Genomic DNA, 15,364 nt, shown 5'->3' on the forward strand with positions numbered 1-15,364 from the left:
TTGGTGGTGCTGAATTCTCTTACCTTTTGCTTGTCTGTAAAGCTTTGGATTTCTCCATCGAATCAGAATGAGGTCCTTGCTGGGTCAAGTAATCTTGGTTATAGGTTCTTCCCTTTCATCACTTTAAATATGTCATACCACTCCCTTCTGGCTTGTAGAGTTTCTGCTGAGAAATCAGCTGTTAACCTTCTGGGAGTTCCGTTGTATGTTATTTGTCGTTTTTCCCTTGGCACTTTCAATAATTTTTCTTTGTCTTTAATTTTTGCCAATTTGATTACTATGTGTCTCGGCGTGTTTCTCCTTAGATTTATTCTGTATGGGACTCTCTGCTTTTCCTAGACTTGGGCAGCTATTTCCTTTCCCATGTTAGGGATGTTTTCGACTATAATCTTTTCAAATATTTTCTCTGGTCCTTTCTCTCTCTCTTCTCCTTCTGGGACCCCTATAATGCGAATGTTGTTGTGTTTAATGTTGTCCCAGAGGTCTCCTAAGCTGTCTTCATTTCTTTTCATTCTTTTCTCTTTATTCTGTTCTGCAGCAGTGAATTGCACCATTCTGTCTTCCAGGTCACTTATCCGTTCTTCTGCCTCAGTTATTCCGCTATTGATTCCTTCTAGTGTAGTTTTCATTTCAGTTATTGTATTGTTCATCTCTGTTTGTTTGTTCTTTAATTCTTCTGGGTCTTTGTTAAACTTCTTGCATCTTCTCTATCTTTGCCTCCATTCGTTTTCGGAGGTCCTGGATCATCTTCACTATCATTATTCTGAATTCTTTTTCTGGAAGGTTGCCTCTCTCCACTTCATTTAGTTGTTTTTCTGGGGTTTATCTTGTTCCTTCATCTGGTACATAGCCCTCTGCCTTTTCATCTTGTCTATCTTTCTGTGAATGTAGTTTTTGTTCCACAGGCTGCAGGATTGTAGTTCTTGCTTCTGCTCTCTGCCTTCTGGTGGATGAGGCTATCTAAAAAGCTTGTGCACGTTTCCTGATGGGAGGGAAGACACATGTTCTTAGAAAGGCTTTTGTTCTCTAAGTCCTGAAAGTTCAAGTTCCTTTTACTACAGAAAAACGCTAGATGTGCTAAACCCTCAGACTACAAAGGTGTGATAATATAGTATATGTAATTATTGCTCTCAAGAAATTCACAGTGTATAAAGGGAGATGTTTATACAGACAATTAACAATGAAACATACTAACAACATACTATCATAGAAGTGTGCAGCACAAAAGCATGGGTACCATGTATACCTAGTAGAGAAGCATCTAATTCTGTTTTTGAGAGGAAGGCAGATAAATTTTCATAGAGGCATTAATATTTGCGCTAAGTCTTTTTTTGTTATTAATACCATATCAATTTGCAGTTTTACAGGAACCAAGATTCATGTTCCTTAGGTGCTAATGTACTTTTATGTTGCACGCACATAGACGCACACACAGTTTAATCAGTAATTTTTCACCTATAGATTTTTCTTAAAAAAACAAAAAATTCCTGTGTGGCACAAAGATCTGTCCAAATTAATCTAAACACAGCAGTAACAAAACAAAGAGCTAAGTGTGGAGGCTTCCAGTGCAGAAAAAGGTCCTTTGGAGGGGAAGCCCAAAAAGATGATCAATACACTGACTTCCTGGGAGGGCAAAGGATGGGGATGGAGAATGCATTCCCTACTCTGACATGAAATCAGTTAAACATTTCAAAAGGAAAGGGGGCTAAGAAAATAAGAAAGTGGAATAAGGCAAGGGTACCTTTTACCCATCTACATTCCTAAGTAATTTCCTCAACAAAGTAGAAAGAAAACTTTCTTCCACTACCTTCTACAGAGCTGCACTGCTTTGGGACTGTCGAAGATTGTAGCCTTTAAAGTCACCAGTGCATATTCCCTCTGGATTATCATGACTATGAGTTACAAGTTGAAGGAACTCACAGATGATTTTCTTTCAAGTTTACTGAATTTTCATGTTGGAAAGGGAGGAAGACACTTAGAAGTCTCAAATGGGGATCAAAGATTACCAAACGTCCTCCATCTGATGTCAACGTGAACTGTTTTGTTGTCTTTTAATTGTGCATGGAGCCCGTCAACACAATTTGGCCCTGCCTGGTCACCCTTACCTAAAGCTTCTTGGAAAACACTCTCAAAAGGGGCACCCTGCACCACGGTAGAGGTGCCAAGACATTTTATGTGCCTGAAAATGAAAGGAATCCTCAAACAACACACACCCAATAAGCTAGCCTCCAAGTTAAAGCTCCATATGAACCACAGAATGCACTTCCCTACACTAATCTGTGGTCTCTTAACCACAGACACAGTCTCCTCTCAAGCCAGCTCAGCTTTGGTCCTTGGGGTAAAACGATGAGCACAAGTTAAAGATGTACCATATGAAGGAGGAAGTTGTAGGGAAAAGAGAAAAAGGCCTTTGTGTTTCTGTAGTTCACCTCTTGAGACTATTTCCCCACCCACGGACTGAGACAGGATTACAATAACTCAGTAACTGAGGAGCCCATATGCAGATTAATTTTGTTTTGAGCTAAGTCTTAAGAATCAGTCTGAGCTCACCCAATAGATGCAAGAGGCCAGGTCATGGAGAGCCTTGACGGCCTTGTCAATAGATTGAATTTTCTTCTTTAGACATTATGGGGAACTCTGGGAAGAACAGAAGGACACAATCGAAGTAACTTTGACATGATGTGTACAATGTATTGATATTTAAGATAGTGGAGGAAGAGAGAATCCTTTCCAATTTGAGTCACAGGGTCAGTTAAAGTGTTCCTTGCCTAGTTTTCTTTTTCAAAGGGAATAGAGTGCTCTAAGGAAGTAGGGAATAGATGTAGAAGAGACATGTCTGCTTTCCAGGAAGTGTCTTTTTTATCTCACCCACTTTTCTGAAGCTGCACTGTTTTGGAGGATTCCTGTTCCTGAATTCATTCTTCTGTCAAGTCAGGTGACCCATTAGGTCATCAGAAGTAGCTTGAAAAATCAGGAACTTATGAGTTAGTTTCCATGATTCTCCCTTCTACTTGTTATGTAATATCAGTGGGTCTTTAAAAAGGATGAGGAAAAAAGAAAAGGGGAGCTGATGGGCCCAGGTAAGTGGACTTTCCTTAGAGAAGGAAGCCTTCGTGAAGCACGTGTGGCCTAGAAGGCAGTGTAGTCTCTGACGAATAGGAAAGGAGTAATCTCTGGTCTTTATTCTTCCTCTCCTGTGGCTTGCTTGGGTCCTTCTGGAAGCGTCAGTTTCCTTTGGTGTATTGTTCTGGATTTGGTAGATAGTCAAGCCTGGGACTGCAGTCATGGTTTTATTGTCCAGATCATGGTGACTTGTGAAAGGGCAGTGGCCTGTTGGTGCCTCCAAATCTATGGCCATTGAGCATCCTGGTCCTGGCCTTAATTCTAGGCCTTAACTTGGCCTAACTTAACTTAGGCTCTGGGAAAGCCAGGGCTTGTTGGGCAAACACATGGCCAAGACTGTATTACAAAATGGAAAGAGCTCAGCTACCAGGCCTTTGGGGTTTGCGGACTTATCCCAGATTCAGAGTGAACTCATGGAGCTTCTGAGGAAGGAACCCACTCTGTGTTCAGTCAGTTCAGATAGCCTGTTGGAGTGACCCTTGGTAACAAACAAAGCTGGTCTTGTGGCCCTGACCCTGCACGCAGACCACTTTGGAAAGGGGGGAAAGGGTGACTGAAATTCTCAGGTAGACTTTGTCCTTTGGTTTTTGTAGCCAAATCTGGATTCTCAACTGAAAAGCAGGGGCCAGCAAATACAGGAGGTAAGGATTCTGGGAGCTGGACTCTGTGAACTACCCAGTTGTTCAGAGGACATCTCCCTCTTCTCCATGTTCCATGAGGTTTAGCTGACTTACAACTGAATCTACTAACCTCTCTGCCCTTTTTTTCTGCTCTTTCTCTCCTTGCAGAAGGAAAGCGAGGAGCCCTTCAGGTTGTGCTCTGGCCCTTTAGGGCCCTTTTTGTTGTCAATTCTCTCCTCTCCCTCCTGAGCACAGTGTGTGTGTGTGTGTGTGTGTGTGTGTGTGTGTGTGTACGCACGTGTGCTTATGATCTGTGCCTCGTGAGCTTTGGCTCATGCAGCTAGTCTGTTTTTCCTGAAAGCAGTTTGTGTGCATGCTCCATGCTTGTGTGTGCTCCTGCAGACATCCCTGGAGCAGTGTGAGAATGTATGTGCCAGCATGGTGCACATTCAATGTAGCATGTGTGTGCTTATACCTGTGCTCAGTTTGACTCCCCCAGATACTGATTGCCTTCCTCTTTTCCTACTTTGCACAGTGTGTGTCCGTTTTCTACTTATTGCTGCAGATTGGCATATGCTGTAAACCCTTGCTGAGCACAGCATGCATTCACATTTTGTATTTGAGAGCAGGAGCTTCTGTAGGCTTTTTGTACCTCTTGCCTAGGGCCGAAATGTGTGCTTCTGAGCAGGCTTCCTAGCCTCTCTGTGAGCACAAGCTTCTGTAGACCTGTGATGTGGTTTCCCCATGCCATGTGAATGCATGGTATACTAACGCTCTGTGCCTCCAAGCACTGGTTCCTGAAGACAGTAAGGGTTTCTTTTGCCAGTGATTCGGGCCCTAGTGAATACTGAATCCTCCCCCAGATGGGTGTGTGCACATGTTCTGTAGCTCTGTGTGCAGGATCTGTGCTCACCTATGCTTCCTCAGGTGCAAGTGGTGTCTATGAATGTACCTCCTATAGGCACTTTGTCTAGACCTCCTCTCATTCCCCCGGCCCTCCTTCTGTGCCCTGCGTGTGCATGCTCTATGCTGTGTCTGCAGGCTTCTGCAGACCCATTGTCCCCTCTAAGCACAGGAAATGTGTATGATCTGAGCCTGTGAACTCTGGCTGCCAAAGGCTTTTTGTGACTTTGTTTCCTTAAGCCCAGTGGTTTCTGGCAAACATCTAATTCTAGGTAGGAAATAAAGATCTGCTCAGTGCGGTGACTGTTTCCAAAGGGAGGATAAGTTCTGGTTGGTAGGATCTGGGGATTTAGGGATGGGCTACCCCTCACAAGAAGCTTAGGAGACTTGATTCAACCACTTCTGGCTGCCTTTTGGGCCTGGCCCTCCCTCTACCACATCATCCCACTCAGAACCAGGGCAGCAGGCAGAAGCAGCGAAATGTGGTCATGAAGGGCTATAGGCAGTAGACAGATAGGCTTGATTAGAGTACAGGCGACCTGAGAAGGGTCTTACTGAAAAGGGTCTTAAATCCGAAGTTCATCTGAAGCCTGATGCTGATCCAGCATCATTCTTACCCACTTTTACATCACTCATTAACCTTTCCTACCTCTCCTTTTTGTACTCTCGCCTCATTTTGTCTGTAACTTCTCCCATCTTTAGCCCTCCCAAAACTTCGCCCCTGTCCAGACCTTAACAGCTTACTTCTGCCTCCCTTGTTCTGGAGCTCATTTGCTCAGGATAGTTAGCTGGACCCAGGTCTCAGGAGGCAGGGAAGTTGTTGGGAGTGGAGGGGTACAAGGAGGGATGGGAAGCCCCAGACCCACTAGCTCTAGGTCTGTTGAGCCTAAACAGCATGGACCATTGGTTCTCTGGAGAGCCCTGGCAGCTTTGGAACTCTCTCTGTACACTGCTTGAAGGATTTGCTTTGGGTCTCTTTACAGAAACCTTTAAAACGTGTTTTCTAACTGTTCCTTCCTTGAGTTATTTGGTGCCTCAATTTTCAACTTCTTGTAGAGCTCATAAAATTCAACAGAGTGATAATCTGAGTATCTAATCTGTCCTGGGTTCTCTTGTTAAATAGAGCTTATCAAATGTAGACTGTACTCAGTGTCAGTGAGTTAGAGCTTCAAGGAACCTAGGCCAAGTCAAATCACAAGATGAGATAGGAATCCAGAAAGACCAGGTCTGACGCTGGGGCAGCCAACAGAACTTAGGAATATAGCTGGAAGAAGACTGGCCTCCATGTGAAATTGTCCTTTTGCTTTAGTGAGGCGTGGAAGCCTGCATGGACCCTTCTCCTGGCTTTGGCTTACTATTATATATACCAGTGGGTTGTGTGAGGGGCTGAAAGTTCTGGCAGCTCTCACATTCCCAGTGGACCTTAGTCCTGGGATCTCTGTGAGCTTGGCCTTATATCCTCCCTATTCACTGGGGAGAAGGGAGGTGAAGTACCACTCATTTCAGCAGCCTGCTTGTTGCCCTGGCTGATCATGGAATTGGCTTACACATCAGGCTGGTTATGTCACCACGTGGTGTATGTGACCTACACTGCTCTGAGCTTCCTACTTTATTGCTCACTGCTTGACCAAAGAAATATGGCAATCTCCCATCTCTCCCAGGATCTAACTTTTTTTCCTCTCTCTCTCTTTAAAGATTGCAGATGATGGTGATACCTCTTTGCCCCAGTGGCTCCCAGAAGGGTAAGTGTTGTACCACAAGGTTTCTGTGGATCTTATGCAGTCTGTTATGCTGCTTCTAGTTTTTCCCCTGGGAAGCAGGAGAAACAGCTTCATCAGCTGGATTCTGGGGAAGGAAGAGATTCCACTGTAGAGATTGCTTGGTTCTCTGGGGCAGAAGACAGAAGTCTGCAGACTGATTCCTCAGAGACAGAAGAGAGAGCTTTGCAGGGGAGGGAACTTTGGGGGCTCCCCTATCCTTACCTCTGGAATTTCTGATATATTGCATCATAGTGGTGATATACCCTTTATGTATGGGAATGAGGAAACTAGAAACACATCTGCATTTAGAGACAGTTTCCTTCTATTCCACTGTTGATAGTGTTGCTGATTAGATTACTCCCTGGGCTCCATCGATCTTCAGCTGTTGTGAGTCATCTACTTATTCCATTCCACTGTAGTGAAGACGTAAGTGGCGTCCCGTAGGAGCTCTGTGTGTTCTGTCTGTCTGGGAGTTTCAGACCCATGTGATTGCACCAGAGAGGCATTTCAAACTGCTCGACTGCTGCCTATAACTCACTGACTGTGCTTGGGAGAGAAGAGCGTTCAAGCGCCTGCGCCACCCACACCGCCACATACACTCCTCAGGAGCTTGAGAACCTTCCTTCCCTCCTTGTCCCACACAGGCCTTCGGACATAGAAATGCTCAGTGGCTGCCTCCTCTTCCTTGTCACCAGGGAAGAGAAAAGATTAGATCATAAAGTTCTCTACTGTATTTTTAAATGCTCCTTTTCCTTGTGATTTGTCTTTTTTATAGCAAGAGCTAAACATGTGAAAGAACCACCCTTCTTTTGTCAAAAGCTCACTTTTGTTGCAAAAAAAAACTTCTCGGCTTAAGGACTGCATTTTATAGTTTTCAGAATTAGCCAAAAACTTGTGGCGCCCGTTGCTTCTTCAACAGCCCTTCTTCAGGGCTTTAGCTTTTTTCTTCAAATGATTTTCAAATCCATACATGCCAGTGGAACATATCCAGGCTATTTTTAAATGGAGCCAGGCAGTGATTTTCTAAATGCCTCCCTGTTGCCTTCTTTCCCTTCCTTCAGCTTAGTCCTTGGAAGTTGTCACAACTTTCGATCTACCGTTGGTGTGGTAGTCTCATTGAGAACAAAGTTCACTGCCTGTATTCAGGAAGCTGGATTATTAGAAATCAGCATATCGGGTTGCCTGTTCCAATTCCTGGCCTTGACCCAATTTGTGCCTCCATTTTTGGCCTATATAGCTGGCAGTACACACTTACTCTTCTGTGACATTTCTCTTTTCAGACCAGCTGTGGTGTACAACCCAGCCACCCTGCTTTCCCCACCTCGTTGGTTTCATTAAAACCAAGTACATGAGTTATTTTAATTGAAGCTCAGAATAGCTTCCAAAAGGTCAGAGAGGTTTTATAGTTCATCCCCCTCATTTTATGGAAGTGACACCAGGACCCAAAGAGAGGAAGGAAGTTTGGCAGAGGACATGTAGTGAACTAGTAGAAGAGTTGGGGATGAAATCCAGGTTATCTCAAGGTGAGAAGGGTGTTCTTTTGGGGAAATTCTCTATATTTTTATTGCATATTGTTATGGAGGAACAGACAAACAGCAACAAAATTAGTAAGTATAGAAAAGGTATAAAAGTTTTAGAGATCTCAAGTTTCTCCAGCTGTAATTTTTTCCTGGTCCCTGTTGATGTGACCATAGGGCTAGGCCAGACTCTGAGTCACTTTGCTGTTTCCTGCTTAAATGGTCTTTTTTCCCCCAAATGATCTTTTGGAAGTCTCTCATCTGCTTCCCCTGCCTCCATTTGATTATGCAGGCTCCTCTTTCCGTGGAGACCCTTTTTCTTCAGGAGGCTTGGATAGACAGAACTGGTGACTCTTTTACTCAGGTTGGAGAAGGTCTCCTTCTACATGTTATTGTTTGTCAGTCTTGCTCACCTAGGCAGCAGCTCTTCTGTAGAGCTATTCCTGTGGGCTCTGTTCTAGCGCAGATCAGGAAAGACTTATCTTTAGTGTGGCCTGAGTGTAAGGAGGAGCTATCTTAACCACCAATTCCCACCTTGCTTTATGGAGCACAAGGGCCTTCACATAAACAAAGGAGCCTTGGACTGGCACAGTGGGATAAAAGAGCTCTCAATCCTTGGCTAAAACCTCAGAAGGAGACACTGAGAGCAGATTCCATTGTTTGTCATCCCATGGCTTTATTTCACTCACTTTCTGTCCTCCTTACCCCTCTTAAAGGCACACGGTGGAGGTCAGTTCATCTTCCTCTGAGGAGAAGATGAGCAAGGAGGATGGAACATTGAACCTGCCAGTAACTCAAGGTGAGACTAAAGGTACTGATATGTTTTCTTCTCTCCTCAGGCCAGCTGGAGGACTCTATGGCATTGACAGCATGCCAGATCTACGCAGAAAGAAGCCACTGCCGCTTGTCAGCGATCTGGTGAGTAAGGACTCTTGTGAAGGCTTAGGCTGTAGCCTTGGGATATCCCCCACTGGGACTTGGCCAGCTTTCAGGACTGGAAGTGGGGCCTTTAGTGACAAGTGTTAGTCTGACGATCAATCATTTAAAGCTTTACTGAAACTTAGTGATGGCTTCAGTAGGACCTTACATTACCTCACTCCCTTGTCAGAGCCCCAGGTTCTTCATTAGCTGAAGCTCCTACTAGAACATTTATAGCTTGGACCCTCAAAGCTGGGCTCCAGGGTCATCTTCTAGTTATCCATCTCCTCTAGGTATCTCTATAGCCTTCTCTGATGACCTGTAATGGAAACTTCCTCTGGTCCTGAACTAGATAATTGAGATTCGTGTGTGATGGGCATGACAAATGTGACTCCTTCTTGGAGGTCAAGTGAAGTCTCCCAAGGCATAGGTTTTCTAGACTATCTCTGTACCCTTGTGTCTAGCACTGGGAGGTAGTGATAACAATTTGTGGAATTGAATTGAAACAGGCTTAGGAGTTAAAGCTGATCTCAGACCTCCAGCATGACCAGAAGCTCCTATCTGGGCTCATACCTCCTAAGGCAGAATCAGCTCAAGGAATTTTCTGTAGTTTAGTGAGTAGTGGGGGGTAGAGTGGTACCCAGGTCATCTCAGAGTCCCAGAGCCAGATGTTCAGTAAGACTTGAACCCTTTTTCTTATTACCATTTTCTACTCCTATTTTCTTCTTTTTTTCTCCCTATTCAGTCTATTTTGTTTTTTCTATCCACTCCTTTTTTGATTTTTCCTCCATACTGTGCTCTTTTTTCTCCACCAGTTTCTCCCTACTTAATTGACTGAGTAGAAGTATCCTCTGCCATTTTCTCTTCATCATTTCTTTCTTTCCTTCTTCTTCCCCCTGCTATTTGTATATCTTTCCCTCTTTCTTCTTTTCTAATGCACCTCTTTTCCCACCAACTCTTCATCAAGCTGGTTGGATGAAGATAAATTCGGATGTCATCTCTTCTTTATTACGTCTTTCATTGTCTTTCATCTCTTTTTTCTCTTCTTCCTTTCTTTTCTTCCTACTTTTTCTCGTCTTCGCCCTCCTTGCTCACCAGCTGTTTTTTGTTTAACTGATTGGATAGCAGTATCTCATTCACTTCTTGTTTCCCCTCCTCTGTCTTTTAACCTTGCCCATATTTCGCACTATGGCATAACTCGCCTTCTAGGCCTTGGGCCCTGGTCAGCTGTCTGGGTTGAAGACAGTTTTTAGTTGATAGAGGCAGAGGGGGTTGGGACATGTTTCCTACTTTGGACTATAGGGAAGAAACCTCTCAGTTGTCTCTGAAAGCTTTCATGCCCTTGTGGGGCTTTAACATCATGTTGTTCCTTTCTCTGCTCTCCTCTGCACAGGCTATGGTAAGTGTCTCCAGAGCCCCTTTCTATGCTTTATAAGAGTCCATATCCCAAGCACCTGGGCACATCCCAACTGTTCTGCCCGCTTAGGCTGATACAGTGACTTCTGTCTGCCTGTGTCCCCTGCTTTAGGGAAACTATGTGCCTCTCCAGGGGCTGTCCCTGAAGCTTGGGCTTGGCAGATTCATGGGCCTCTCCATATAAGAGCCTGGCTAGCAGGACATCATAGCTGTCACATTTAACCCCCTACCCTGCTTGATTTCAGTGAGGCTACATTGCCCCTTTCACTCTCAAGTGCCCTGCTCATTTGGGCTTTTGGCCTCCACAGCTTCCTGGGGTTGTGTGGGCAGGGGGTGATACCAGAGAATAGAGGATATAGTATAGAATCATAGTTCCCAGTGATGGTTCTTGACTGTGACTCTGTCAGAGTTGTGTGTCTATCCTATTCTTCATGACCTGTTTTCGGACTGTAATTCTAATCTTTTCATTTTCCTTTGCCTTCCTTTAAACAAGGAGCTTCTGTGGGGTCAGATACCTAAAAACTCTTTGGATGATAGGTACCCTGAGAGAAGTGCTGTTCTGTCATTGTTAGAACAGTCCCTTAGGGCCTTGGATTTGGATATTAACCTCAGGTTCTTATTACCTATTATCCATGGCAATCCCCTGTGAATGACAGTAAAAATAGAGAGAACATAGTGAGTTATCATCAAATAGCTTTGGTCACTGAAACTCCCTCCCCAGGGCTTTGCCTAGCCCTTGGTAGTAGCCAGGGCTGACAGCAAGTCTTCTCTCACAGTCATTGGTCCAGTCCCGGAAGGCAGGAATTACTTCTGCAATGGCTACACGCACCTCTCTCAAGGATGAAGAGCTGGTAAGTGACCCATGGGCTTTCAAGAGTCCACTGGCCTACGGTCCAGTGAACATCTCTGTAGCCAAACTTACCGGGAATTCAAAAGTGTTGGGCACACTCTGTTAATGAAACAGATAGCATCAAGTTTTCTACACTGCTCCCCGAGGCAAGGGTCCAGACCAGGAGTAAACCTTAATCTCATGTTGGAGTATGTGACCACCAATGTCAGGGTTTTATGGTAAGCCTAGTTCCCTTTGTTTCTCTAAAAAAGCCTGAATACTGGGACAAGGCTCAGGCCCAGCATTCAGATCAGACCTATCTTGGATGACCAGGAGCACATGATGTGGAGGGCTTCTTTCTGCCAGGCTGGGCTGTGGGCTGGGCCAAGCTAAAGCATCTCCTCAATTGCCGGAGGAGAAACCGGGGTCTTGAGAGCCCTGCAAGGGTCTTAGTCCTGGTATCTCCCAGCAGAGAACTGAAGTTGCTGGTGGGTGATGGGATATGTGTCTTTCAGAAATCCCATGTGTATAAGAAAACCCTGCAGGCCTTAATCTATCCCATCTCGTGCACCACACCCCACAACTTTGAGGTCTGGACGGCCACTACCCCAACCTACTGCTATGAGTGTGAAGGCCTGCTCTGGGGCATTGCCCGGCAGGGCATGCGCTGCAGCGAGTGTGGAGTCAAGTGTCACGAGAAGTGCCAGGACCTGCTCAATGCCGACTGCCTGCAGCGTGAGTCTCCCTGTGGGGTGATGGGTGGCAAACATGGGCAGCAGGGACTCTCCAAAAGAGTCTGGCAACAAAGAGCTAGGGTGGCCGGGACATCATCCCTCTATTCTACCTGATTCTGAAGTTCTTTCCTTTTTAGAGAAAGTAGGGTCCTAAGTCAAGAGACATTGCCATTCCAAATAACAGGTCTTGTAGCACTCTCTTAAGCACCTTTAGGAAAAATCCGTTGAGCTTTCTGTGGTCCTCTGATGGAGATAAAAATCCCTTCTAGGTTTCAGATGATCCCAGCGGCTATGCTTGAGTATTGTACACACTATGGTGGCCATATTGCCCAAATGACTAGAGCACGTTTAATCAGCCCAAGTGACTAGAGCATGTTTAAAACTAATGAGAAGAGAGAGTTCTGTGAGGTTCTAGGCCTCATAGAGGAACCTCCTGAGGTCTAGACCCTAGGACTCAGGGAAGCTGAAATTTATTCCTTGATTATAGTTGGAGCATTTAGACAACAGTGCCAAGAACAGAAGTTTCAAATGGATTAGGCAGAGATCCAGATGGAGAATGTGCCAGACTCCCATGGCCCTTGCTAAATATGTGACTTGTGCTGCCATCATAGAATGGGGAAAACAGGAGCAGGAAAAGCAACAATTCTCTGTCACAGGAGGTGGTAGCACTCTAAGTTCTTATCTCCTTGCTCCACTCCTGCTGGGCTTGCACTGCTGTAGCTAGACCCCAGGAAGAGCAGGGGTAGGGGATGTGGGATGTGGAAAAGTATTTTCTTGCCCCTCCAGGTCTTCAGGTGTTACTCAGAGCCAAGCCATAGCAATGAAAACTTCAAGGATTGTGGTAGGAGAAAGGAAGGTTGCCTTTAGACTCACAAGCAGTTCATTGTCCCAAGGAAAGATATGTGACATAAAAGGGGCCCAGGAAGAAGCCTCAAGGAATTGTTGACTTAAAATGTCTTTCTTTGAAGAACGCTAGATTGGTGCCAGTGGCATGGCTATAGTAGACATGAAGAGACAGGCAGAACATAGCAGAAGTTGGGTGCTGGTGATGACTTTGCCCAAATCCATCATGAGGGGCGACAAGCACAGGTGCCAGCAGACCCCTGCTTTAATTGCAAGAACTAGCAACTGGCTGCATAGGCTGCTTGCTGGAAGCCTCTGAAATGGTGCTCTGTAGCCAGGGTGTCCATCTTCCCTTTAAGAGCCTTTCAGAGGTCCCAGTCCAGGTAAATAGCATTGCATGGGATATGCTAAATGGCAAGAGTAGGATGAAGCCCAGGTCATTTTTCATTTATCAGAAAATATCTTCTGACTAAGGCTTCTGTGAAGCACAGAGTGGAATTAAATGCCCTTCTGTAGGCTTCACTGGACAGAAAACTTGCTTTCCATTCTCCCAGGGTTAGGATGCAGATGTTGACTTTTGTCCTTTGCTCCAAGTTTTGTAGTTAAGGCCTAAGACTTTGGAGACTGGAGAGAGGTTAAGAGCCAGTCTGCAGGATCAATAAAGGAAGGATGGGTCCTCTGCCCTGAGAAGCCTGGTTGGTGAAATACACTGGAGGAGTCTTTGTTCTGCCATAATCCTTAGGACAGCAGAGGAAGCTTACTGACCTTTGAGATGAGCTGGCTGGGGTCATGGCTGGTGAAAAAGACCCTTGGCCTTGCCAGGATAATAATGATGGTAACAATAATAGGGACTGTTTATTACTCAATAAATAAAGCATCTAGCCCAGTGCTAGATGGCAGGCACTGGGCTAGATGCTTTATATATGCTATCTAATATAATGCTTATTACAAATCCTGAGAGATAAGTGACATTTTCTTCTCTTAGAAGAAGCCTACTTACCCAGCAGGGAGTAGTGGAGTCAGGATTTGAACTCAAGTCTGTCTGATACCAAAGGCCATACTTTTCTCACCATACCACACTATTTTCTGAGATTAAAGACACTGGAGCTATGGGGCAGAACCCAGCTATGTGCTGTGACGAATTCTGAGATCTGTATCGTGGCTTGGCATTCGGATGAGATTGGTGGAGTTGTTGTGCCCATACACAACCCCTCCTTGATAACTGGGATACCCATTTTGATATTTTGGCCTTAGACTTGGAGGGTATCTCTCAACAAGCATGCAGATGGAAGAAAGACAAAGCCAAGTGCAGACTGAGCTACATATTTTGTTTTTCTTTTTTGATGAAAAACTCAACATATATCTAAATAGAGAGAATAGAATAATACACCCCCATAACAATGATCAACTTTTTGCTACTCTTTGAGTTGCATTTTAAACTCCACTAACTAGGCATTAAACTCTAGCGGGCCCCACAGAGATCAACTTTTCCCAGAGACATACCAGTGTCTTCCTAAGCTTTTCCCACGGCTCAGTGACCTCTCCCAGGCCCCATTCTTCAGCCTGATCCTTGGTCTGGTAGGTGGCCTGTTGGTTACCCTACTTTCTGTCTCTGGCCATTCTTCAGGGGCTGCAGAAAAGAGCTCTAAACATGGAGCGGAGGACCGGACACAGAACATTATCATGGCCATGAAGGACCGCATGAAGATCCGAGAGCGGAATAAGCCGGAGATCTTTGAAGTTATCCGGGATGTCTTCAATGTGAGCAAAGTTGCCCATGTGCAACAGATGAAAACAGTGAAGCAGAGTGTGCTGGATGGCACCTCCAAATGGTCGGCCAAGATTACCATAACTGGTGAGCAGGCCAGAGTTTGAGAGGACAGGAGGGCCTTGGCTATGGGGAGGAGCCTGGGGAAGAAGCATCCTGAGTGTGAGGGAGTAGGGGCTGGGGAGAAGGAGCACAGAATGAAGGAAGAGGGAGGGCTTCATTATTCATCACTGCTCCTCTCCTAGACTCTGATGCCAGGGGATGCTGGGAGAGGCAAGACTGGCACCTGCAAACAATACGAATGATAATACCAGGATTTGGTAACAGTCTGATGTTATAGACTTGGTTAACAGTTTGATATTATAAGAGCGGGGAGGGTGGGGGTAAGGGGACAGGCAGGAGATTAGTGAATAGTTAACCAGTGATTTACTAACTGGGTGGATATGGCTGAAGCAAGCATGTATCAGAACAGATAAGGACCTGTTGGGGTAAGTGGTCAGTTAGGGCTCTAGTGGGGAGGTAGGATTCTTGGGCTAGGCTTTGAGGGAAAGGCTCATGGCTTAGGGCTAAGGATAGATGTGGAGGAGTGAGAAAATCTGCTCCTGTGCAAGGAGCAGATAGAGGCTGCTCTAAGATGGGAAATATGAGTCGTACTTTGGAGGGCTTATGACTTCTGGAGTGTACTCTGAAGCCTCCTTCTATGTGCATTTGGGTTGCAGTGGTGTGTGCCCAGGGCCTACAAGCCAAGGACAAGACAGGATCCAGTGACCCTTATGTGACTGTGCAAGTGGGCAAAACCAAGAAGCGTACCAAGACCATTTTTGGGAACCTGAATCCTGTCTGGGAGGAGAAGTTCCATTTGTAAGTCATAGTGGGCTTTGTCTTACCTGGGACTGTGTATGTTTTGGGAGCAGCATTAAATCTCATTGTTCT

General features: G+C 45.3%; 1 protein-coding gene across 2 annotated transcripts in view; it reads left to right on the forward strand.

Annotated features, from left to right (window-relative positions):
• UNC13B (unc-13 homolog B) overlaps nucleotides 1–15,364 on the forward strand; it is a 224,825-nt gene that overhangs the window by 180,957 nt on the left and 28,504 nt on the right. For both annotated transcript variants that reach the window (XM_079927681.1, XM_079927680.1), the window contains 6 exons: nucleotides 6,342–6,388; nucleotides 8,763–8,841; nucleotides 11,034–11,108; nucleotides 11,602–11,821; nucleotides 14,291–14,518; nucleotides 15,151–15,292. In XM_079927681.1, coding sequence (XP_079783807.1) covers nucleotides 6,342–6,388; nucleotides 8,763–8,841; nucleotides 11,034–11,108; nucleotides 11,602–11,821; nucleotides 14,291–14,518; nucleotides 15,151–15,292 — 791 coding nt within the window. The remainder of the gene's footprint in view (nucleotides 1–6,341; nucleotides 6,389–8,762; nucleotides 8,842–11,033; nucleotides 11,109–11,601; nucleotides 11,822–14,290; nucleotides 14,519–15,150; nucleotides 15,293–15,364) is intronic.

Source organism: Stenella coeruleoalba, assembly GCF_951394435.1.
Source record: "Stenella coeruleoalba genome assembly, chromosome: 7".
Taxonomy (NCBI): domain Eukaryota; kingdom Metazoa; phylum Chordata; class Mammalia; order Artiodactyla; family Delphinidae; genus Stenella; species Stenella coeruleoalba.